The sequence below is a fragment of a genome, unplaced genomic scaffold (assembly GCF_019419815.1).
Source record: "Pyrus x bretschneideri cultivar Hongxiangsu unplaced genomic scaffold, Pyrus_bretschneideri_v1 Contig27, whole genome shotgun sequence".
In the NCBI taxonomy this organism is placed as follows: Eukaryota; Viridiplantae; Streptophyta; class Magnoliopsida; order Rosales; family Rosaceae; genus Pyrus; species Pyrus x bretschneideri.
The window spans coordinates 4,629,178-4,654,279 of NW_025999579.1; the positions used below are offsets into that span (position 1 = coordinate 4,629,178).

General features: G+C 39.8%; 1 protein-coding gene and 1 pseudogene across 1 annotated transcript; both read right to left on the reverse strand.

The window, feature by feature from the left end:
* Nucleotides 1-461: 461 nt before the first annotated feature.
* LOC103937559 lies at nucleotides 462-15,320 on the reverse strand (annotated as a pseudogene).
* On the reverse strand, nucleotides 12,473-13,345 carry LOC125479025 (kinetochore protein SPC25 homolog). Its single transcript, XM_048588031.1, has 3 exons — nucleotides 13,168-13,345; nucleotides 12,890-12,955; nucleotides 12,473-12,648 (listed from the first exon to the last, which is right to left on the reverse strand). The coding sequence occupies exons 1-3, from the start codon at nucleotides 13,334-13,336 to the stop codon at nucleotides 12,488-12,490; spliced, it is 396 nt and encodes a 131-aa protein (XP_048443988.1). The 5' UTR covers nucleotides 13,337-13,345; the 3' UTR covers nucleotides 12,473-12,487.
* Nucleotides 15,321-25,102: the final 9,782 nt, after the last annotated feature.

The window sequence follows — 25,102 nt, forward strand, 5'->3', positions numbered from 1 at the left end:
ATTCCTTCGGAGGACATTGTAAAATATTATGGGTCTTCAAACAGCAAAGTGCTCAAATTGTAGGTTTAAATCCATAAAAACCCCATTCTGCAGAGTTGACCCATAAGGGCAGTCTTCCTGGTTGTATATTGAATTCAGGAGAAGGAACAAATTTCATTGTTGCACAAATTGAAACTAAAAAAAAAAAAAAAAAAAAAAAAAGGAAGTTTTAACGAAAAACTCACAGTACTATTCATTTTAACGAAAAATCATATTTTTACACTAAAAAGTCAATTCTAGTACTATTTATTTTACCTTTTATTTTGTCTTTATCATTAAAACTTAAAGTTTTTAAGTCATTTTCATTAGTTTTCCAAAACAAATAAAAAAATAAATTAAAATCAAGTAAATGAAAAGATATATACAAAATAATTAACGAGTTGATAAACACAAATTATTTAAAACAATCCCTGGTGACGGCACTAATTTCTTGATAGAGGTTTTACCACCTGCAAAAGTAGAGATAAAAACACTTAAAAATACTTACAAGAGAACAAGGTAGTTGTAGTATAAACAGCTCAAGTAATATTGTTTTTCGCAGGGATTGAATGAATAATTTATGCAAAATCAAATTCTTAGTTAATTATTTAAAAACAAGTATTGTAAAAAGTTGATTTTGAATTTAAAAATAATAAAAACGAATTTAATTAAAAAGGTTAAAGAAATTAGTAAAGTAAAGAAAACAAAAGAAAACGTTTTGAAAACCAAATTGTAAAAGTTTAGCTAAATTCTCCACAGACGTTCCCCCAAAATACCCAAAACGTCTAGAAACGTCAATCTGGGAAAGTTGCGCGCTGGGCCTTTATTTCATCGTCACGGTCAAATGGCTTGGTAGAAAAATCTGGAATTTTGATACAATCATCTTGAAAGGCACACGAATATCTTTCAATTGGAATCACTCCAAAATTCATCTATTTGAATACTTTTTGCTCTAGAGGAAGTCGAATATCCTATTTTGAAAATATAAAGCAAAATATCAAAATTTTACCAAAATAAGTAATAAATTAATACTAAAATATATGATATAATATGGACTCATCACACAATAGCTTTGTAAATTTTCCTATTGTTTTGGTATTGCAACTAATTAAGAAAATAATAATTTGGGTCGTCACATTCTCGTTGATTGTACAATATAGCTATCTTTTTCTTCTATGCAAAACACATTTGTAGAGCACTATATGGCTAGTTCAAAAACCATCGAAGGAGACAAGGAATAAAACAAAAACTTCGAAGCGAACGGAGAAGTTGATTGTACAAGCAAAACCGATCCGAGATTTTGTAGCGTTCGATTTTTATTTTTGTGATGAATTATAGCGTTCGATTAACACAGAAAGTAATAGCCTTTTGAGATTTCCATAATTTAAAAAAAAAAAAAAAAAAAAAAAAAAAAATCTACGGTTCCTAGTACAGATTGCTTGTTTTGTCACTGATTTTAAAATCCTACTACAAGGATTTCACTACCTTTAGGATTGGTTTGGTATTGATGTGCTTTAAAAAAAGTTGATTCTGCTGTGCTGTGAGAATAAGCAGCTATGAAATAAAGCAGTAGAGTATTTGGTAAACTTTTTTGTAAAAGTGCTTTTGAAAAAAAGAAAACAGTATTATAGTGTTTGGTAAACTTTTATGTAGAACATATATGAAAAAAAGCCGGTTTTTCAAAGCTGGCTTTTGCAGCTTCTTGTTTTTGGCTTTTTTTTTCACCCAAAACTGTGAAAAAAAGCTGAAGCTGAATGTTTACCAAACACAAAAACAGCTCCCAGCTTTTTTTGATACCAGCTTTTTTTAGAATCACCTCAGTATCAAACCAGGCCTTAATCCACTTGAGCCCGGGCACTTTCTTCAGTTTGCCTTCTGTTATATAAATATAATCCCTCAACTTCTTTGCATCATCCCTAGAGAGAGAATTAAAATTTTTAATGTCCACTTAATTATTTTTTCTCCTTGTGTTCCAGATATTAATTATTTTTTCTCCTTGTGTTCCAGATACATAAAATTCTGGGATCCACTCACTCCGTTTTATTGTTCACATGTTAAGCTTAAAAACTTATCATACGAGAGGGTACGTATTGAGAATGAGTCCTGCATTGATGGAAGGATGAACTTGCATGGTGATGAACCTCAACTTTCTTTGCAGGGCAGCTTCTGTCCAATCAGCTTTTAAAACCTTTTATGATCCGAGGAATTTTCTTGTTGAATTTGTAATTCCAATCAGAGCTTCCAATTCCATCAATGAAGATTTTTTAGTTCAAAAAAAAAAAAAAAAAAAAAAAAATCAGAGAGAGAGAGAGAGTAGGGTCTTGGTTTTTTGGGTGGGCATCAAATGTTTAAATTTTTAAATATTAATAGGATTATATTATTTTCTGGATCTGTCAAGATTCGATAAAATAGCGATATGCATACTATTTATGATAAAAAAAAATTTGTTAATATTATTTCCTGAATCCTTCACTGTATCAAATGCTTGATTTTCTTTTTCATTAAACTTGGGCAAGCCGCTCCTGTACTTGGATTTGCTGAGATATTATATCCACTTTATGTAGATTCTTCATCAAGATGAAACTCCTTTAATGTACAGCCTAGTCCTTGGGGAAGGAGTGTTGATTGATGCGACATCAGTTGTCTTGTTCAATGCAGTTCAAAAGATTGACGTTAGTAAGCTTAAGGGCACGACTGAACTTCGTGTCGTTGGAGATTTCCTACACTTATTCTTTACAATCACTGCTCTCGGAATTGCAGTAAGTTTACCATGGGACCGATAATGGTGATATAATATCGCTCAAGTATTATTCAGAATACTAAGCTCACTTATCTGTGGCCTCAAATTGGTTTCGTGTTTTATTTTCAGTTTGGACTTGTGGCAGCATATGCCCTTAAAACCTTATGCTTCGGAAGGTTAGTATCATATTCACAGATCCCTCAGGGCAAAGACATTTGTGATAGATGTCGTAGGAAATGAAATATCAGATGGTACCTGTACAAATCTTATTTTATTTCAAGCATCCGCGAGATTTCCGTAGTGGTTCTAATGGCTTATCTGTCTTACATGGTGGCTAAGGTGAAAAAGTGTACTTTTAACACTTAAAATTTCATTGAACTTATGTTCCATCATTTATTCCAAGCTCAATAATTCATTTGCACGGGTGGGATTCTTCTCTTATCTGTTCTTGTATATTTTGGAAAAGATAAACTTGGAAGCTTGTTTGTCATTTCGCCGTGTAGTTGAAAACAAAAATTCACCAGCAGATATATTAGAGAGCATGACTCTGTAAGCACTTTTCCCAGAGCTACTTTCAAAGAGCCTTTGGGCTACAATTTCTGCCAGCTCAGAATTTCCAGAGACATCACAGCACAATAAAAGGGCTCCCCATATGCCACTGTCCACTGGTTCAGATAAGGACAAGATTAGATAGTAAGCCTCTTCCAACGTTCCTTCCATCCCAATAAGTTTCACCATATGAACATAATGCTCCGTTCTAGCTTGAATGCCAAACTCATCTTTCATTCTTCTGAAAACTTTGTGGCCATCTTCGACAAGGCCTTCATGGCAGCATGCACAAAGGAGAGCAGAAAATGTAGATTCATCAGGTTTCAATCCGTTTCTGAGTATCTCATCAAACATTCTAAATATTGAGGTAATCCAGATAACTGAAAACCAATATCAGTAAACAATTGACATATCCAAGTGATTTTGGCAGTTGTATGAGCTAAAGACCTATATTCAGCTTCTGTGGATGAACGGTCAACAGTGTGTTGCTTCTTTACACTCTAGCTAAAGTGAAGGGCCAAGAAAGATACAGAAACCCCAGTTGATCGTCTATCCCAAGAGCAATCAGCCTAGTCAACATTAGAAAAGGCTTTGAGTGTAAGAGAGGATGAAACCTTTGGAAACCATAAACCATGACCAAAAGAACCTTTGAGATATCTCAGTATTCGTTTGACAACTTGAAGATGTTGATCTCTTGGAGAATGCATGAATTGGCAGACAAGGTTAACAACAAATGAAAGATTATGACACGCCCCGACCCCGATATTCCCCAAATATCAGGGTAGGCACGTGCTGGCCGACACCCGAGGGTGACGAAAGCCATTTATCAAGTGCAAATGCTGAAAACAAAGGATAAATAAGGTTTATAAATATAAAAGAATAATTAATATGCAAATACGGACCGTGTTCAGAGCACACCTCTAATCTAGAATACTAAAAGAAAATAATATAAAATTGAATGAAATAAAAGAGTGGGTCCCACACCGAGAGGACTCGAAGATGCCGATGCGGAAGTGCCTGGACGTCGGGATTGTATGCCTCGATTCTAAGTCCTGAAGGGGGCGCAAAACAAACATGAGTGGACCAAGTTGATAAATATATATAATAAAATAGTTATCAACGTACTAACCCCCAGGTTTTATGAAAACACATATATAATGAGAAATATAGATTGTTCCTTAATCTAACATGTCGTGCAGTGTCTCAAATCATCAATCGCATAAAATAATAATCACTAGTGAATGTCCAATATAACACTTCAGGCCCCATGCCGGCTCCCCGTCTCTGAGCACACAGTCAGAGGAAAATGCACTTCAGGCCCCTTGCCGGCTCCCCGTCTCTGAGCAGACAGTCAGAGGAAAACACACTTCAGGCCCTATGCCAACATCAAACCGTCGCCCGGGACGGACCGGATCTATCCCTACGTCCCGTAGCGGAAAGGACCACTAGGTAAGTACAAAACCAGTGAACATACATATATTGAAAATCAACTTCATAGTATAAAGTCATCCATCATCTATACTATAAAGAGGTGTTCTAAACATGTTCTAAATCTCATATCGTCATCCATCAGATATGCTATAAGAACATGGGTTATAGGAAAAATAGTAATAATTCAAACTAGCCTTAGTAAGCATGTTATCTCGTAAAACGTTTCATAAAACATAATCGTAAAGTCATGCTTTTCTGTGTATGCAATTCTACCATTAAAACATGCATTTTTAGAAGGGGTCCACTCACAGTACTTCGCCGTCGAAAAGCCACGCCATCTAGCGAAGAATGAAACGCCACAGATAATCGTCCCTAAGCACATAAACGATACATTTAGTCAAACTCTACTCAAACGATTGAATTTGGGAAAACGGACATCAGAAACGGGTTCAGGACGTCGAAATTAGCCTAGGAGGGGTCCCGCACGACCGTTGACCGGGTCAACAGCTCAGACGGGTCAGGGTCACGGGTCAACGGGTACGGGTCAGGCTTTAGGGTTTTGGGTTTTGGGTTTTGGGCTAACAGAAAATGGGTTTGGGTAAAAAGGGGAAATGGGTTTGGGCTGCAACCAAGGCCCTAAGGCCTTTTGGGTTTTAAAATGAAATAACTAAAAATAAAAAAAAGAAAGGGTAAGGGTATTGGGCCAAAGACCCAAGTCAGGCCTAAGGCCCGCGGGGAAACAGAATGGCCCGAAGGCCTGGGTGCCCGGAGAAGACCACCGGGGTTCGGCCGGAAAGTTCCCAAGCTCCGTTGGAGCTCACAACTCAACCAAAACATGTCATTCAATATACCAAATTGAAGCCCCGAAGGTAAGGAATCGAAATATACCCTTGGTTCCCGTCATCGTGGTCGGAGTTGGCCGGAAAACAGCCTGGAAGCCACGGGTGTCCGCCGGAACTACGTAAGATTCAAATGAGCATAACTTCTTCAATACTCAATGAAATTAGGTGAAACAAAAAGGAAAGTTGTAGTACTCAGCGAGACGAAGAGATTGATACCTCGCACGCCGGCCAACTCGCCGTGGTTTGGCCGGAAATTGCCTCGAAAGGGGCGGTGCTCGCCGGAAAACTGGGAAATGTCTCCGAGGTGGTTTCTTCGTGGTTTGACGTCCAAAACACAACTACGGGGTTAGAAAAGAGTTATAGGTGTGGGCATGGGTGTGTGTGTGTGTGTATTCTTGTCGGAGGAAGGAGCACCGAGAGGGAGAGAAAGGAGAGAGAGCACGGGAAGAAAGAGAGAAGAGAAGACTTTTCAGAAAAAGAAAAGAAAAGAAGGGAAAGGGAAAGAACCGGGGGACAAAACAGGGGGTGGGCCCCTTGGGCTCACCAATTAAGGCTCAAAAACAATTTTAAAAAGGAAGGTATCCTGATGCGAGAATTATACGCGCATAAATTAAACCTTCGTTTGACAATTGTAGTAGAATGGATAAGTGAGGGATCGTTCTAGACCGGGGATTAGGAGGGCTTGCTAAAACCTTCTAAATTGACTTAAAAACATAAAAACACAATATAAAACACTATTTAATGCTCGAAGAAAGCAAAACTAAAAATAAGGAAGATTAAGACTAAGACTTCAACGAAATAGGGGGGAATTGGATTTGGACGAATTTAAACTAAAATGAATACTTGGAAACAAAACAAATTGTAAATATGGATTTGACGGAAATGAATGGATGGGAAGCTAGCTAAGGGTTCTTTCTCTACACATGATATTTATGCATATGAATCAATTTCCAGTTATTCCTTCATTGAATTATGAACGACAATGCCCCAAATTAACCGTGACATCACTAGTTAACCCTCAGATTTTCCTTATATTATTGGATTGGATGGCATCATTCGACAACCCAAAACATTCTCAAAAGTTCCCTACATGTCATCATAATAGAGATACAATCGAAGATCATTAAGAATAATGAAAACCATAAGCATTGACAAAGCATTTGCAACTATGACATCATGTTACTCATGCTAAGAATTAAACTTAACGCGATCGTGACAAGCGACCTTTTACTACTTTCAAGTATAAGTTAGTAACGATTATGTGAAATCTCCTTAAACTTTAGCCACATATTTATGCATGCTAATTAAGTGTCGACCCTCAATCAACAAACACAAATAAGTTAATCATCAAATAGTTAAGCCAATTGCATTCACGAATCAAGAGTTCATAACCGGAATTCATCAATTCATATCACATAAATAATCATGGTATTGAAATCACCCCTAGCCAAAAAGGGTTTAGTTCCTCATAACTTTGAAATCAAAGAAACACCTAAACATTCCAACAACTCAAACTTGAATTGTATGAACGTTTAGGCACTCTTCTCTTCCATTCCTCATATTACAAAACAAAGAGAATTGAATTTAAACATTGAAATCAAAGAAACGCGTAAACATTCCAACAACTCAAACGTGAATTGTATGAACGTTTAGGCCCTCTTCTCTTCGTCTTCGTTGTAGCACAAGGACTAAGGGATGTTGTTGGTGTGTTGAATGGATTGGGGGATTATGGAAATGGAAGAAATGGAGGAGAAAGGGAAGGGAGAATGTGTTTGTAATGTGTTGTGTATGAAAATGAGATGTCCATGAATGAATGAATGCAAGGGTATTTATAGGAGTAGTGGAGGGAACATATGGCTATGTCATTTGTAGGTGAAGTAGGTGGGTGTTGTAGGTGAAGTAGGTGGATGTTGTAGGTGAATTAGGTGGATGTTGTAGGTGAAGTAGGTGGATGTTGTAGGTGATTATGAGTGATAAGTGATAAGTGTATGATATGTTAAGTGATAAGTGAATGATTATGATAAGTGATAAATGAATGTATGATATGATAAGTGGTGAATGATAAGTGATAAGTGGTGATGATATGTGATAAGTAATGAGTGGTGATGATAAGTATGGAGCATGTGAATTAACTAATGAAGGAAATGCATGTGCAATGACAATGTGTTAGAATGGATGTGTGTTATGCATGGCATGATTGGGATTAGGAAAGGTTTTAAATGTCCTAAAACTAAAGAGAACAAGGTTCCAACACTTTGGTCTTCAATTAGGTCTTCAATTTCGTCCAACACTTTGGCTCCAAGCATAAGCTATCCATCCTTAGCCCAAAAGTGCTCCAAAAGTCTCCAAAATGCATCTTTTTGCTCCTTTAGCCCTTTGGACCTATAAACACACGAAAATAGCTTAAAGTACTAAAATAACTAAAGAAACATAACGTAAATGCACGAGAACAAGCCATTTAAGTCGCATGAATATGCTCCTATCATATCCCCCAAACTTAGTGAAAATACAAAAATACCTATTTTCCTACGTAAATCCCGGGACGGGTTATTACAGATTAGGCCTTGTCTAAGTGAGATATTGAAGAGCCCCAACAATTTGTCTATATTCTGCAGGATCTTCAAGCAATGCACTAGTATGGTCAAGTTTGGCAGAGCCTAGAGGAGTAACACATGGCTTTGCTCCATCCATTTTTGTCCTTTTAAGCAAGTCTAACACATATTTAGACTGATGAATAAAAATGCTTGCAGAAGGCCTTTGTACTTCTAACCCAAGAAAGTAATGAAGATCTCTTAAGTCTTTGACAGGAAATTGAGCACTTAACTGAGATATCACATCACTGCAAGCAATTGAAAAAGGTCCAGTCACAAGGATATCATCCACATAGACAAGTATAAGGACTAGAACTAGTTTGTGAATGACAAATAAACTGTGATCTGATTGAAATACCTGAAATCCTATAGAAAGTAATGCAGAATGTAGCTTCTCAAACCAAGCTCTTGGAGCTTGTTTCAATCCATAGAGAGATTTCTTTAAATGACATACATGATTGGGGTGATCTTGATCAATGAAACCAGATGGTTGAGTCATGAACATATTTTCCTTCAAATGGCCATGTAAGAAAGTATTACTAACATCCAGTTGATGCAAAAACCAATTAGACTGAACTGCCAAAGTGAGTAGGATTCTGATGGTAATTGGCTTTGTCATTGGACAAAAAGTATCACTGTAATCGATTCCTTCCTGCTGATTATACCCCTTGGCCATTAATCTGGCCTTGTACCTGTCGACAAAGCCATTAAGCTTTCTTTTAATTCGAAATACCCACTTACACCCAACTAGATTTTGAGATGGGTTAGATGGAACTAGTGCTCAAGTTCCAGCACTTTGCAAGGCGTTAAATTCTTCTTGCATTGCTGTCCTTCAATGGGGAAATTTAGAGGCTTGCAAATAGGTCGAAGGGACATACTTAAGATTCAGGGTAGATGGCAAGGGATGTTTGGTTGCAGTGTATGCTTTTGGTTTATAAATTCTAGATTTGGATCTAGTTTGCATAGGATGAGTAGAGGTAATGGGAATTGGTGGATGTGATGGTAAGGGTATTGTAGGGGAAATATTAATGGAGGGTGAAGGAACATGAGTGACTTGTGGGGATGGTATAGGTAAGGATACAAAATGTGATGGTAATGGGGACAAGACTAAATTGGAAGAGGATGGAGACTCAGAGGTTGATGAAGGATATAAATTTGGAAAAGTAAGAGAAAAGGAAGATGATGAAGTGGTGGTTGTGGAAGGGATTGTAGGCAGTGACATAAATGTAGATTGATGAAAAGGGAATGAGCTTTTATCAAACAAACATGTCGAGAAATGTAGACTGATCTAGACATCTATATCCTTTGTGGACTAGACTATGACCAATAAACACACATACCTTGCTCTTAGCCTCAAGTTTGGAGTTGGTATAAGGCTTTAACCAAGGGTAGCATGTATACCCAAAAACCTTAAGGTGAGTGTAATTTGGTGACTTGTGAAAGAGTTGTTCCCATGGTGAAGGCTTGGAGACAGGTAGGAGTCTATTGATCAGATAGACTGCAGTTAGAAAGGAATTGATGAAGAACATTTGATGCAACCAATAAGGTTCTAGCTGTCTTTACAACTTGTATGTGCTTCCTTTCAGCACATCCATTTTGCTGAGGGGTGTAGGGATAACTAAGATGTTGTTGAATACCATGTTGAGCAAGATGTGTCTTAAAGGCAGAACTGAAGAATTCATCTCCTGAATTAGAGCGTAAAGTACCAATTTTGGTTCCGCACAAGTTTTCAACAAGAGGCTGAAACTGTATAAATGTATGAAAGACATCTGATTTATGCTTCAAAGGATACATCAAAGTATATTTCGTGAAATCATCAACAAAAATTACATAGAACCGATATTCACTCACAGAGAGTAAGGGTGCTGGTCCCCAAACATCAGCATATACCAATTCTAAAGCTCTAGAAGTAGTACAAATAGAATCATGAAAAGGTAATCTGGCACATTTGCCCAAGATGTAATTTGAACAATGAAATTGAGTGACATTATTAGTAATAGGCAAAGTAGACTTTGATACAATAGATCGAAAAGTCTTGAACATTGGGTGCCCCAATCGTTGATGCCAGATTTGAGTAGTTGCTTTTATTGCAGGATTGGCAGAAAACCTTCTTGTTGAGGGAGAAGACACAGAGAAGGGATAAAGACCACTACGAACAGGACCTCTAAAAAGCATCCTCCTTGTAGCAAGATCCTTCACATTAAAGTCAAAAGGATTTTGGGTTAAAGAGCACCAATTACCCAAAAGAAACATATTTGCAGAGATGAGATCATGTTGCAGATGGGGAACATGCAAAACATTGTTCAACTTAAAAGTAGCAGATGGTGTTTGAATAAATGAAGAGCCTGAGTGAAGAATTGACAAACCTTGGCCATTTCTAATGTAGACTTTGTCAGAACCAGTGTATGGCTGAGGATGTTGCAGATTATGAACATTGTTTGTCATGTGAGAGCTTGCACCAGAGTTAAGCAACCATGGCGGGGAAGAAGAGGTAGTGGTATTTGCACACATTGCAAGTTTGGCAGGTGGAATGCGCCATTGGAAGTTTGGATTCATACGATTAACACAATCGATAGCAGGATGACCAGGATCCTCACAAATTTGACAAGGAACAGGGTGTGGAGAATTGTAATTATTTTTGTAGTAATGTCCACCACGATTTCCTCCGCAATTGTTATTGTTGTAGCGATTGAATTTGGTGCGATTGGAATAATTGCGCTGTGAATTATTCCTCTAAAAATTATTCTTGTTTGGCTGAGTTTGAGCATTGTAAGCTTGCACTTGAGGAACATTTGGTGTAGGCAGCAGTGGAGGTTTATTGGATGCCTGGATGGAATTGAAAGCTTGATACGGTTCATTAGAAGAGGAACCTTGATTTTGCTTATTTCTCGAAAGATCCATCTCTTTATTAAGAAGAAAGCCATTAAGATCATCAATGGTGGTATTAGCCAAATGGAATTGAACAGAGTCCACAAATGAGTCATATTCATCAGGAAGGCCATTGAGAATAATGAGGAGAAGATGATTGTCATCAACTGGCGCTCCAGCAGTAGCAAGAGCATTTGTAACTTCCTTGATATGCTGTAAATATTCAGAGATTGAAGAGGATCCTTTTGTCACATATTGAAGGATGGAGCGGAGTTGATGAATGTGTGATTGAGAGACTCCACCAAAACGAAGTTCAAGATTCTGCCGGGCAGATTGGACTCCAACAATGAAGGAAATGAGATCTTCTGAGAGAGTAGAATTTATCCAGATAATAATGTTCTGGTCTTTCTCATACCATTGCTCGAAGGCTGGATTTGGAAGAGAGGTGAGATTATTAATTAGATGGATCAGTAAGAAATTGAGGCGGTGGTGGCTCAGATCCATCAATGATGTTGGTAAGCTTGTAGCGATGGAAGATCGGATCAAAAAGAGATTTCCAGACAAGATAATTGTGGCGTTTAAGCTTTGTTTGAACCATACTACCAATATTTTGGATTGTAATCGAGTTGATCGAAGCCTGAAATGAAGAATTAGGGTTTGAGATAAGCGGAGAATAATTAGGATTTACGATCACATGAGGAGATTGAGGAGGTGCGATCACCGGAGAAGATGAGCTGGAAGAGTATGCCGCCGTTAAAGATCAGAGATACAAAATTCTGAGCAAGAATCGAGAAGAGGAAAGTAGAAGTAGAGCTGTTTGGTAAGTGAGAAAATTACTGTTTGGTAGGTGGGAAAATTTGGGAAAAGGATCAAGGTTGTTAGACTGAGGCGAAAGATACCATATTAAGGAAATGAAATATTTTCTCATTAACTCAAGATAATAATTTTACGGAGTATATATAACAATACCTAATTAAAGTTACCACAGAAGAAAGGTAAAAGAATTATTACTACACTAACTCTGACTAACACTAACTAACTTTTGACTCTCTATTAGTCTCTTCACTAAAGGCCTCGGAGGTAGGGCTGGGCACGGGCCGGGCCGGGCCCAATTTTGAAGGGACCGGACCGGACCTAGGTTCAAAGGAAACGGGGCGGGCCGGGCCGGGGATTACATTTTCTAATATAAGAACCGGACATTACCCGGCCCGGTTGAAACGGGCCGGTTCGAGCCGGCTCCACGGGTCCCTTTTTTTTTTTTTTTTGGTTGTTTGAAATTTGGAATCACAATCACAATCATATACGATGTCCTTTGAAAAACCGAGTCCCCCTCCAATAAAAAGCCAGAATGCAATCAAACAAAGAGCAAAAGTTTAACTATTAATAAGTACATATAATGATAGAAAGCTATAACAACAAATCAGCGATGGTGCCAATAACTGAAATAATCAGAGGAAATTACCAAAAGATTGCTGAGAAAGGATTGCAGCATATTCATCCCTCTTAGCCCTTTGATCTTGCACTGTTCTCTTAAGTACTTCAATCCTAGCTTTCCTAGCTTCAATGGCCTCCATCAATGCCATTCGCTTGGCCTCTTTACGGGTCTTCACTACAAAGAACAATAAGAAATATAAACTAACACAGATTAATTTGAAGAAGGAAAAATATATCTTAAAAGAAAAAAGATTTCAGCTAATCACAGCAAAAGCAGCAATTAAATTGATTAGCTTTCAGGGATATTACTACTAAACAATAAAATTAGTGTAATTTCTTTGCAATTTTAACTTCAAATTTTCCAAGTAATTTCTAATTTCCATCCAAATTATAAATACAAAATGCAGAGTATATACCTGCCAGGGCTTTAAACAAATCATCCTCAGCTTCCCTCAATTTAGCTTTAGCCTCTCCTAACTTACCTGCAATTATTCGAAAGAAAACAAACTTCAGCCAAATGAGATTTACAAAAATTTAAATCTGAAACCCTAATTTCGCACGAACCACGCATCCTCACTCGACTCAAGAACCCAAATTTATGCACAAATTACAAGAAAACGCAGATATAAACCCTAAATCGAAGTAAATTTATGAAAAAATCAAGTAAATAAAAGAGTTAAATGACAAGCTGGACCTTGGGACCGGAGGGTTTCTTGTGCGGTGGCGCGAGCGGAAGCCAGGGAGTCCCGAAACGACGCCGCGAAGGCATCCAAATCCTGCTGGTGGATCGGAATCTCACTCTCGCAGGCCATCCGTAGCGACTCCATCTTCGTCCGTACGGACTCCTCTGGTTTGCCGTCCATTTGCTGAAGACAGAGGAGTCGGTGACACAGTTGGAAGTTCCATTTGCTCCAAAAATCAAATAAAAACAGACCCAGATGACCATTTCAATCAAATCACAACCAAAAAACAAGCAAGATCCATGTGAAAATCGCAGCAAATGAAAGGAAGCAGAAGAAAATATTTACCTTGCTGGGTACACGAGTTGTTCGACTTCATTGTTCGTCCCTTTAAGTTTGTCAGAGGGAGAGAAACTGATTTCCAGAGAGTGAGTCAGGAAAATAGATCGAAGCTTGATGATGATGGCAGCGGACGGAGGGAGGAAGATAGAAGCAAATCAGGATGAGAGAGGTCTGAGTGATGATGGTAGCGGTGGTGTATGGAGCTAGGATGATCAGAGAGAGTTAGGAGGAGAGAGGTCTGAGTGAAATGAGAGGAGTCGGGAGGAGAGTTCGAGAAGACTAGGAAGAGGAAACAATTTCTTCTATTATTCATTCTAGAAACGGGCCGGGCCGGGGGCCCGTCCACTTCTATTTCAAGATCCACCCCGCCCCGTTAATATGGTATACCCGAACCGCCCCGCCCCGTTTTGTGTTTAGAAATTTTGGACCCGGCCCTTACCCGCCCCAAACAACGGGTACCCGCCCCTACCCGCGGGTCCAGGATCCGTTTGCCCAGCCCTACTCGGAGGCAAGTCCAGCAAACCAAGACCCAATATTAAAGAATTGTAGGAAACAATACTCTTCTCTAGCATGATCTAAAAAACACGAGTCCCCATTGCCAAGAAGCCACATTTTGAATGCATGGCTATAAGTGCAGAGGAAATCATGACATCGATTGGAGTCCATGTCAAAGAACACAAGCATGTAACCAGGTCCTACATGCGCCATCTGATGAGCAGCAGCAGCCAACACACTAGAAATCAAAACTGAATCCGGCTTCTTACCTTCCATGTTCAAATTCTTGAAGAAGAACAAGGCCTTATCATAATCTCCAATCTGCGAAAACCCAGTTATCAAAGCAGACCATGTAACTAAATCTGGCTCGAACAAACCACTAAAAACTCTATGTGCAGAATTCACACACATACATATCGAATACATGCTGACAAGCACACAGCTCCCGTGATCATTAGAATCTAAATGCCATTTCAAACAAAGACCATGTATTCCTGTCCAATACTTATCAAGCTCGAATCCGATAAACCCGAAAGCAACCCAACAATTGTAGGAGACACATAGTTAGAGATGAGACATGTAGGAGACACGTACTTAGGGGACAGGAGACCTTGGTAGGAGGTCACTGCGTTCGTAAAAATATAGCGACTAAGAAGAAGAGGGTTGTGGCCCTACTTTTTCATTTTCAGTGGAACGATGGCGTTTCACTCCTCATTACTTTTTAAGGAATAATGGTTATGGATAAAAAAAGAATGTGAACTTAAAATGGGGCCCAAATTAATGTTCACCTAAGTCCAAAAAAAAAAAAAAACTGTTTACTAAAAATGTCTAAAATAAAATTAAATTTGTAAGTTGCGCCTAGCCTAGGGTGCGCGACCACAAATTTATAAATTACACTTGGCGTTCATGTTCGTAAGTTGCTCGTGATTAAAAAAAGTCTCTCATACTTGGGTATTGACAAGTCAGTATCCAATTTTCATTGATCATTTGCACGGTCCAATAAAAATGTTTCATCTGTTCATTTAAAGGAATTTTAACGAAAGACACATTTTTACAATAGAAATGTTACATTTGTTCACTTTAATGAAAAATCATATTTTTACACTAAAAAGTCAATCCTAGTACTATTCATTTTACCCTTTATTTTGTCTATATCGTTAAAACTCAAAGTTTTCAAACTCTTACTCAAAGTTTTTAAGTTATTTTCATTAGTTTTCCTTTCATTTAATTGCCCCAAACTCTTGCTATTTTGATAACCAAACATCTTTCTTGCTCCCATAACCTGATAACCAAACAACACTCTTCTTCCTCCCATAAACCCACGAGCCATGGCTGACCAACCCTCACCTCCTGCAACCTCTACTCTCCTGCAACCCCACCCTCGTCTTCTCTACTAACCTCTTCCCGCCGAACCCACCTCCTCTCCTCCTCCAAGCTTTCCCTCAGGCCACCCACCCCATTTTCTCCCCCAATCTCTCTCCGACGACGACCCCACCCTCAATCCACCCTTTTCTATCCCTAGGCAGCCATGGTGGCAGGGTTTAGAGGAGAAAGGTGGCAGCGATTCTCCAAGTATTCTGTTGGAGCTTCCATGAATTCCTCGGAAAAGAAGATGCTAATTGGGTGTGGGATCGACGACGAAAGGTTAGAGGAGGAGATGGGATGGGAGACCTAAAAGTTCTTGCTGGTTTGGGAAGTAATGCAGTGAGGTTGGACAATAGAATAGTGAATGTTTCGTAATCAATTTTAGTTAAGTGATAATGAGTTCAGGAAATACACGTGTTGAAATTCCTTTTCTTTTTTTTTTTTTTTTTTTCTTCTTCTCAAAGGATAAAATTTATTATTATAATCAAATAGACAGTTTGACATCGTGTACCAGGATATTAAACTGGAAATCAAGACCAATACAATTCCATACAAAATACCGCGGTTCCTTGAACACATACTTAGCCACTGAATGCGCAGCACGATTGCACTCGCCAAGGATACATTCAAGACTGTAATCATGCATCAACTCCTTCCTAATCATTTGAATAAGCACCTTTGCATCAGACTCAACAATCACATTGTCAAAACCATTGTCACCACATACCTCCAAAGCTTGCCGAATTGCTACCGCTTCCGCCGCTAATGCAGAGTGACAGTGCATCTCTCCCGAGCCTCCCGCTGCCTGCAACACGCCTGCGACATCACGAGCAACCCAACCCACTCCCACACGCAACAAATCCTGGTTTCTGCCACCGATCAGTCTTTCATCCCAAATCCACAGTCGACATCCCGATTTTTGGGCACACACCTTCAGCACCCTGTACCTTCGCGTCTTTGAATTCAGAAATACTCCTCCTCCATGCTTCCAAAACCTCTTAAGGATGTCGATAAACACCGTTGAAAACCACCTCATTTCTATTTTTCCATAATCTCCATAAACCAAAGATAAACTTGTATGATCTCGCCTGCATTTTCGTTTCCCTTAACACGATTCCAGAATTTCTCCCAACTTTCTAAAAAAATATCAAAAAAGTTCAATTGGAGCGAAGAACAAAACCAGAATAGGTGACTGAGTTCGCATCGGAAAAATAGATGGTTTTCCGTCTCATCGATCTGGCTACACACCCCACATACGTTATCAACCCTCATATGTCTCCGCAGCAGATTTCGTCTTACGGCCAACGCATTATTGCAGCACCGCCATATAAAGAATTTCATTTTATTAGGAACCTCCAGACTCCATATCCTATTCCACACTTGGTTGTTCTTCAGTGTCGCACTTGGCACACCCCTCCCTTTCCTCCCCAGCACACCATTTTCCATAAGCCCCAAAGCCACCCCATAGCCAGACTTGACCGTGTACACCCCACTTGTAGTGTGGTGCCACACCAACCTATCCCGACAACCTGTTTTAATATATGGTGAGAACCTTCGCAAGGACCTTATAGCGTACATTACATAGAGCAATAGGCCAATACTGGGTCATACTCTTCGGACACGTCACCTTTGGAATGAGTACCAGATTTGTATGATTAAGTTTCTGTAAAAGCGAGCCAGAGTGCCAGAAAGCTTTAACAATATTCACCACATCCTTCCCCACCACCTCCCAATGGTCCTGATAAAAACTACCCGAAAACCCGTCAGGTCCCAGAGCTCTCGTAGGAGGAATTTGAAAAATAGGATACCGCGATGGAACCTATGGCAGTCTCGCTCTCTTGCCACACCCCATTCGAATCCTCCAACCCCCAAACTTAGTTAAACCTTCACCGTTTCATCGTTTGCGCATGAAAAAACTTCGTGTTCTCACCCTCATTAAGCCATTGGACCCTCGACTTCACTCGCCAATAAGTCTCTTCTTCCTTATACGCTTTCCTAAGCTCCCTTTCCTTTAGGTACACCTCATCCGTGGCAAACCGAGGGGATTGATAAGCCATCCTGATCTCTCATTTGAGTTGGTCAATAGCCTTTTTTGAGTTCCTTCCCCTCTCTTTATACCAGACCTTGAGACTCCCCCTCAGAGATTTCGATTTCTCGCAAAACCAATAAGCATGTGAGCCCCTAGCCTTATCATGCCATTCATCAGCCACCAAGTCACGGCATTCAGCTAGCTTCCCCCATCGCGCATCATACATAAATCTTCTCCCCCTCCTAGCCCTTATCTTTTCCGTAGAGAGAACAAACATTGCATGGTCGGACCCTTCCAACACCACACGCAGGATTTTTGTATCCGGATAAAGATCATGCCACCCCACACTGACCAACCCTCGATCGAGCCTCTGTTGAATTGGTTTGGCCTCCCTATTATTCCTCCAAGTAAACGAATAGCCCAGATCCATAAGTTCATTCTGTCACGTCCTAATCTCGACATACGTTTAGGATCGACATGTGACATCACCAAATACCCGTCTCTAACATACCCTGCCTCCGGAAAAAGGTAAAACATAACTTAAGATCCAACTGCGCAATAATTCTTCGTAGACTTTATGGCTGCATCTAACATCCTCGTTAGACTGTCTACATACCCTAAATAGGGATCAAGCCATTCGTAGTTCATTACTTCACTACACTCGAACATTCATCACATAAGTCATTATCTCCCAACAAAATACCACAATGCATATCAAGCAATATTTCAAAGAACAAACGACGAAGCACAATCATATTCTCTCGCCATATTTATCAACAAGTCTAATCATAACAATAACAATGATATCCAACATAATAATCCCACATGACAAATAACATTTCCACTTCATCCATCACATAAATCATCACATTTCCCACATAAAATCACAATTCATAGCGTGTAACATATTAAAGAATTAACAATGCACAATATTATTCTCTAGAAACATTAATCAACTAAAATAATCATAATAACAACACTCATATCCAACGTCATTCCACAATCCTGTCAATTAATCGATTCGTGAATCAAAGATGCACAATCTTAGCATTTAATTACGTTAATCAAACAATGCGATAACAAAACATTTCACGAATTAACCAAGGAACTCTATATAATTCCCCACTTGGATTATGAGTAATAAACATGGTTGTAATAACCCGTCCCGGGATTTACGTAGGAAAATAGGTATTTTTGTATTTTCACTAAGTTTGGGGGATACCTTCCTTTTTAAAATTGTTTTTTTAGCCTTAATTGGTGAGCCCAAGGGGCCCACCCCCTGTTTTTGTTCCCCGTTCCCTTTCCCTTTCCCTTTCTTTTCTTCTTTTTCTGAAAAGTCTTCTCTTCTCTCTTCTCTCTTTCTTCCCGTGCTCTCTCTCCTTTCTCCTCCTCTCGGTGCTCTTTCCTCCGACAAGAACACACACACACACACACCCATGCCCACACCTATAGCTCTTTTCGAACCCTGTGGTTGTGTTTTGGACGTCAAACCACGAAGAAATCACCTCGGAGACATTTCCTAGTTTTCCGGCGAGCACCGCACCTTTCGAGGCAATTTCCGGCCAAACCACGGCGAGTTGGCCGGCGTGCGAGGTATCAGTCTCTTCGTCTCGCTGAGTACTACAACTTTCCTTTTTGTTTCACCTAATTTTATTGAGTATTGAAGAAGTTATACTCATTTGAATCTTACCCAGTTTCCGGCGGATACCCGTGGCTTCCAGGCTGTTTTCCGGCCAACTCCGACCACGATGACGAGAACCAAGGGTATATTTCGATTCCTTACCTTCGGGGCTTCAATTTGGTATATTGAACGACATGTTTTGGTTGAGTTTTGAGCTCCAACGGAGCTTGGGAAATCTCCGGCCGAAATCCGGCCTTCTCCCTCCTTGGAATCCGGCGAACTCCAAACCCAAGGCCTTTGGGCCTTTCCTGCCAAGCCCAAAACCTGGGCAGCCCAACCCAAGCCTTTTATTTTTTTTTATTTTTTTGTTTTGTTAATTTTAAGGCCTTTGGGCCGTTTCATTTAGGGCTTTTGGCCCGTTAACCCTAAACCCATTAGTCACAAACCCTTAGGCCTAAACCCGGATCCAACCCAAGCCCAAACCCATTTTCTGTTTGTACCCAAACCCAACCCATTTAAAACCCTAACCCAAAACCCAAAGCCCAAAACCCTAACCCAAAACCCATCGACCCGTGACCCGTGACCCGTTGACCCGTGACCCGTTGACCCGTTGACCCGTTTGACCCGTTGACCCGAACCCGGTCTGACCGTTGACCCGGTCAACGGTCAGCTTTGACTTTGATCGGTCAACGGTCAACGTTGCCTTTGACCGTTGACTTTTGGGTTTTCGTGCGGGACCCCTCCTAGGCTAATTTCGACGTCCTGAACCCGTTTCCGATGTCCGTTTTTCCAAATTCAATCGTTTGAATAGAGTTTGACTAAATGTACCCTTTATGTGCTTAGGGGCGTTTAATTGTGGCGTTTCCGTCTTCGCTAGTGGCGTGGCTTTTCGACAGCGAAGTACTGTGAGTGGACCCCTTCTAAAAATGTATGTTTTGATAGTAGAAATGCATACATGAAAAGCATGATTTGATGATTATGTTTTATGAACGTTTTACGAGATAACATGCTTACTGAGGCTAGTTTGAATTATTACTATTTTTCCTATAACCCATGTTCTTATAGCATATCTGATGGATGACGATATGATATTTAGAACATGTTTAGAACACCTTTTTATAGTATAGATGATGGATGACTTTATACTATGAAGTTGATTTTCAATATATGTATGTTCACTGGTTTTGTACTTACCTAGTGGTCTTTTCCGCTACGGGACGTAGGGATAGATCCGGTCGGTCCCGGGCGACGGTTTGGTGTTGGCATAGGGCCTGGAGTGTGTTTTCCTCTGACTGTCTGCTCAGAGACGGGGAGCCGGCAAGGGGCCTGAAGTGCATTTTCCTCTGACTGTGTGCTCAGAGACGGGGAACCGGCATGGGGCCTGAAGTGTTATATTGGACATTCACTAGTGATTATTATTTTATGCGAATGATGATTTGAGATCTTGCACGACATGCTAGGTTTCGGAAAACCTATGTTTATCATTATATATATGTGTTTTCATAAAACCTGGGGGTTAGTACGTTGATAACTGTTTCATTATATATATATCAACTTGGTCCACTCATGTTTGTTTTGCGCCCCCTTCAGGACTTAGAATCGAGGCATACAATCCCGATGTCCAGGCACTTCCGCATCGGCATCTTCGAGTCCTCTCGGTGTAGGACCCACTCCTTGGTTCATTCAATTTTATTATTATTTTCTTTTAGTGTTCTAGATTAGTGGTGTGCTCTGAACACGGTCCTTTTTGGCATATTAATTATTCTTTTATATTTATAAACCTTATTTATCCCTTGTTTTCAGCATTTGCACTCAATAAATGGCTTTCGTCACCCTCGGGTGTCGGCCAGCACGTGCCTACCCTGATATTTGGGGAATATCGGGGTCGGGGCGTGTCAATGGTAATTCTAATTTATATTCACAATATCTATTGTGGGTAATTCCCATCCACTCGAATTTAGGATTCTAAGATAACCTTACGGAAATGAACAAGAGCAAGGATTTCGGACCACTCAACGGAATCCAACAACATCAGGTTCCAAACCACTCAACGGAAGCAAAATATCAAGCGGTTTTTTGTAATCTACCCAGACCTGTCACATATAAAATCATTGCCTACATTATATGAATGGTACATTGGCAAATCAGGCACTCATATAAACTGCGAGGCTCATGTGAGTGACAATAATACGAGTATGTGATATTCAATAAAAACAAACCAACGATCACAATCTATAAATATCAAGTATAGAATTATACTTTATGGAATCATAATCAAGTCGCTGAAAACTCCGTAGAAGTCACTCAGACATCCAACAGTTTTTCCAATTCAAACCACAAGATTCCCAAAAAATATCGTTCATATATACATTAAAAACTAGGGCTAAAGGAACGCAGTTCGGCTGAAGACTACATTTCTGGAAAAAGGGGATTTCGGACCACCCAACAAAACCAAGACACCAAAGGGGATTCCGGACCATCATTCAACGAAATCCAAACCAGGATACAATTCCGAACCATCACTCAACGGAATTGCGGAGTAGAGTAGAAGGGATTCTGGACCATCACTCAATTGAATCCAAACCAGGATACGATTCCGAACCACCACTCAACGGAATCGCGGAGTAGAATGTATAACACCAATCAATGAAACATGACATGGATCAAGTTAGGTTACTCAAGTTACAAAGACTCATTAAAACAAGAAATGAAATAATGACACGAGGGGTGAAACATGTTTCGAAGCAACAAACCCCATGCCAATGGGTTAACAGTCCACTACTAGCCTTTACATTTCATCACATCAATCCAATCATACAATACAAACCATATTTCCAATGCACAAGTCAAATCATACTTAATAAAAATAGATCGATGGCCAAAAATAAAAATAACACTTCAATAGAAAGCACATTTAATAAACAAGTATAACTCAATATGGTGCCACAATACATATAATGAGACACATGTCAATTGGGTATTACACATCATCATGATGAGCCAACTAAGCTCCATCAAGCTTCAACAACAAACTAGAGACAAACGACACTCTAGAGTAGAAGCTGTTGACTAGAACATCAACCGTCGATAAGGTAGGTCCATTAGGGTCAACAATATAAGGTTATTCAATCCAAAAGATCCACACATCGGATTTCCGATCCGTAAGTTCTTAAAGGTCCAACAATTGATAACTAGGATGCTCACAAAATTGTACGACGATCCAACGATCGGATTGTCGTCAAACACACAAACAAGTGGTGGTCCATTTTGATCACCACACCAAACAATTGAATTTCGAGAAACCGAGCTAGATATAGGTTCATAAGGTCACTAGAAGGTATTTGGTACTTAGACAACAATCATGGACGGTCCCACGCACCGCCACACTTGCTGGTAGCCATGGTAGAGGGTTTAGAAACCTCGAATTTTATCATTAACTAGATGAGCTCAATTTTATGTGGTAGCTAGAGCTCAACAAGGGAAACACTTTTCACAACTAGGCCGACAATAAATTCTAACTGGAAACCATCCAAATTCACCGGAGAATACTGGATTTCTAAGGTTCTAAACACCTAACTCTAAAATGAATATGAAAGCACAAACTAAGCATACCAACTTGAAGATTATGAAGAGTAGATGAAGTTTCATACGTCACTCGAATGAAATGGTTGTCGGAATCACCGAAAAAATGATAAAATTGCAGGAAAAGTCGTGGGCTTTGTGCCTTCGAACTGCAAAGATGGAAAAAAAAAACAAAAAAAAAAGAAGGGGAAATCTAACACTTCAGAGATATAGGGCTCGTCAAGAACTTTCCATGGACACCAAGATGGAGATACAAGCGGGTCAAGTTTGTGGGTTAATAGGTCCAATTAGCCCCTAAAACGGGTGAGTAGCAGCCCCTCTTCATTTTTCAGAAAAACTCCCTCCTTTTCTAGAGGTTTCACTCCAATTATAGCATTTTGGTAAAATTACCAAAATGTCACCAACTTCAAACGACTCTAACTTCTTCGTTCTGACTTGGAATTAGGATCTGTTACGCCTACGTGCTCATGAAATCAAACTCTACCTAACCAACTCAAGAGTTGAACGAAAAGGTCGAGAAAATTAGAAATAACTAAGGTAGCCCTCACTTTGATTTTCTGAAATTTGGAGAATTAACGAACTAGTTTCAATTAAATCTCCGAAATACGTCAAGAATAAAATAAAATACTAATTTTGGGGACGGGATGTCACACATTCAGCATCACAAACTCTCTAAAATCCCTCATTCTAGCCCTCGTTCTGTAGTTGCCACCTTCTTTTTCTTCGTTGCTTAGAATATCATTAAAATCCCCTATTAAAAGGCACGTATCACTTTCCTTCTTTAGCCTTTTACTCAACATCATCCATTGGTTCCACCGTTTTTTTTTTTTTCCATCAGTGCTAGCATAAATAACAAACAACCTCAAAAAGCACCGTTGATTATCATCCCATATTTTAACCTCAATCATAAAGTCCGCATATTTCACCAATAGTACATGTGAATCATCTCTCCAAAACAAGCACAAACCACCACCAATCCCTCTAGGTTCCACTGCATGCATAAACTCCATTCCTAGCTTCTTTTTTAGTTAACCATAGCGTTTGCTTTTATTCTTAGTTTCAAACAGGATCACTATGTTGGGGGTATGGAGCCTATTCTGCTCCAACAAATTGTCAACTGTCAGGTCATCCCTAATACCCTGACAGTTCCATGCTATTAGCTTCATAGGGACTTGGGAGACTCCTCAAGGCTGGTCTCCTCCGCCTCTATAATATCGTTTACCAATCAGTGTCGAACAATCCTAGACTTCATTGCCATTAAATCTTCGAAACCTTCTACCTCTGTTAATCCCCTATTCTTCACCTTCCTCTCGAGAGAGATAGCCTTAATAATTGGCCCCAAATTGAAGGGATCAGAATCTTGGGTGCCCATCACCGATACCATCTCTCAAGCCTGTAAAACCCCTCCCCAAATTTAGTTTGTAATTTTACTAAGTTTTGGGTTTTTATTTAAAAATTGTTTTTGGATCTTAATTGGTGAGCCCAAGCGGCCCACCCCCTGATTTTTATTCCCCGAGCCTCTCATCTCTTTTCTCTCTCAGTTATCTCTTTCTTTCCTCACTCTCCCATGTCTCTCTCTCGGACCTCCCTTTCACCTCTCATTCCGAGCTTGACGCGCACACACATAGACATACAACAATGATCACATCAGCATCACCATCTGAAAATCCTCATAGACATAATCTTGATCCCAAGCTAAGACTGTGAAGTCTCAATGCCTCGACAGTGGCTACGCCACTCTACATCCTTTTCCCCGGTGGGCTCTCACCCTCCCAAATGTAAGTAAGTGCCTAGAATCCTCTAGGTTGTATTTTAAGGATTGTTTGGGGTAAATTTTAAGTCATACTTGCTTGTTGAACACATAAATGGCTTGGGAAAGAACTTCCCAGTTCCTAGTAAGAAAACCAGGCGAATTTTGTGAGGATTCACGGCCAACTCCAGCTGTGTCACAGCCTCCTTTGGGTATATTTCGAACCTACGCCTTTTTACCTTTATTTTGGTTCTAAAATGGCAACCTTTAGTTGAGTTTCAAGCTTGAATGGAGCTTGGAGAAATCTCCCAGCCGGAATCTAGCTTTCTCCTTTAATTGGTTCCGACGACCCACATAACAAACGAGCTAAAGAACTGGCCGAATGTAGCCCAGTCCAAACTAGAGCCGAGCCTAACCTAAACCAATTCCCTAAGCCCAAGCAAATGAAACCCAAACCCATTAGCCTAAAGCCTAAACCTATTAACCCTTAAACTCTAGACCCAACCCAGCAGACCAGGCCCAAGCCTAGCTGCCCTCCAACCCAACCCATCAGAAACGCTTAAAACCCAGCCCTTTTGGGCAGCCCAACCCTATAGCTTTTTAAACCCAAAACCTTTTCTAGGCCTTGAGCCGTATACCCCTATGACCCAAATCCTTGTAACCCAAGTCCAAAACCCTATACCCTAGCTGGCCCAAACCCTTTATGTGGAATATTTCGTTAGGGAATATTCCATTAGAGAATATTCTTATGTTGACTTTTACGAA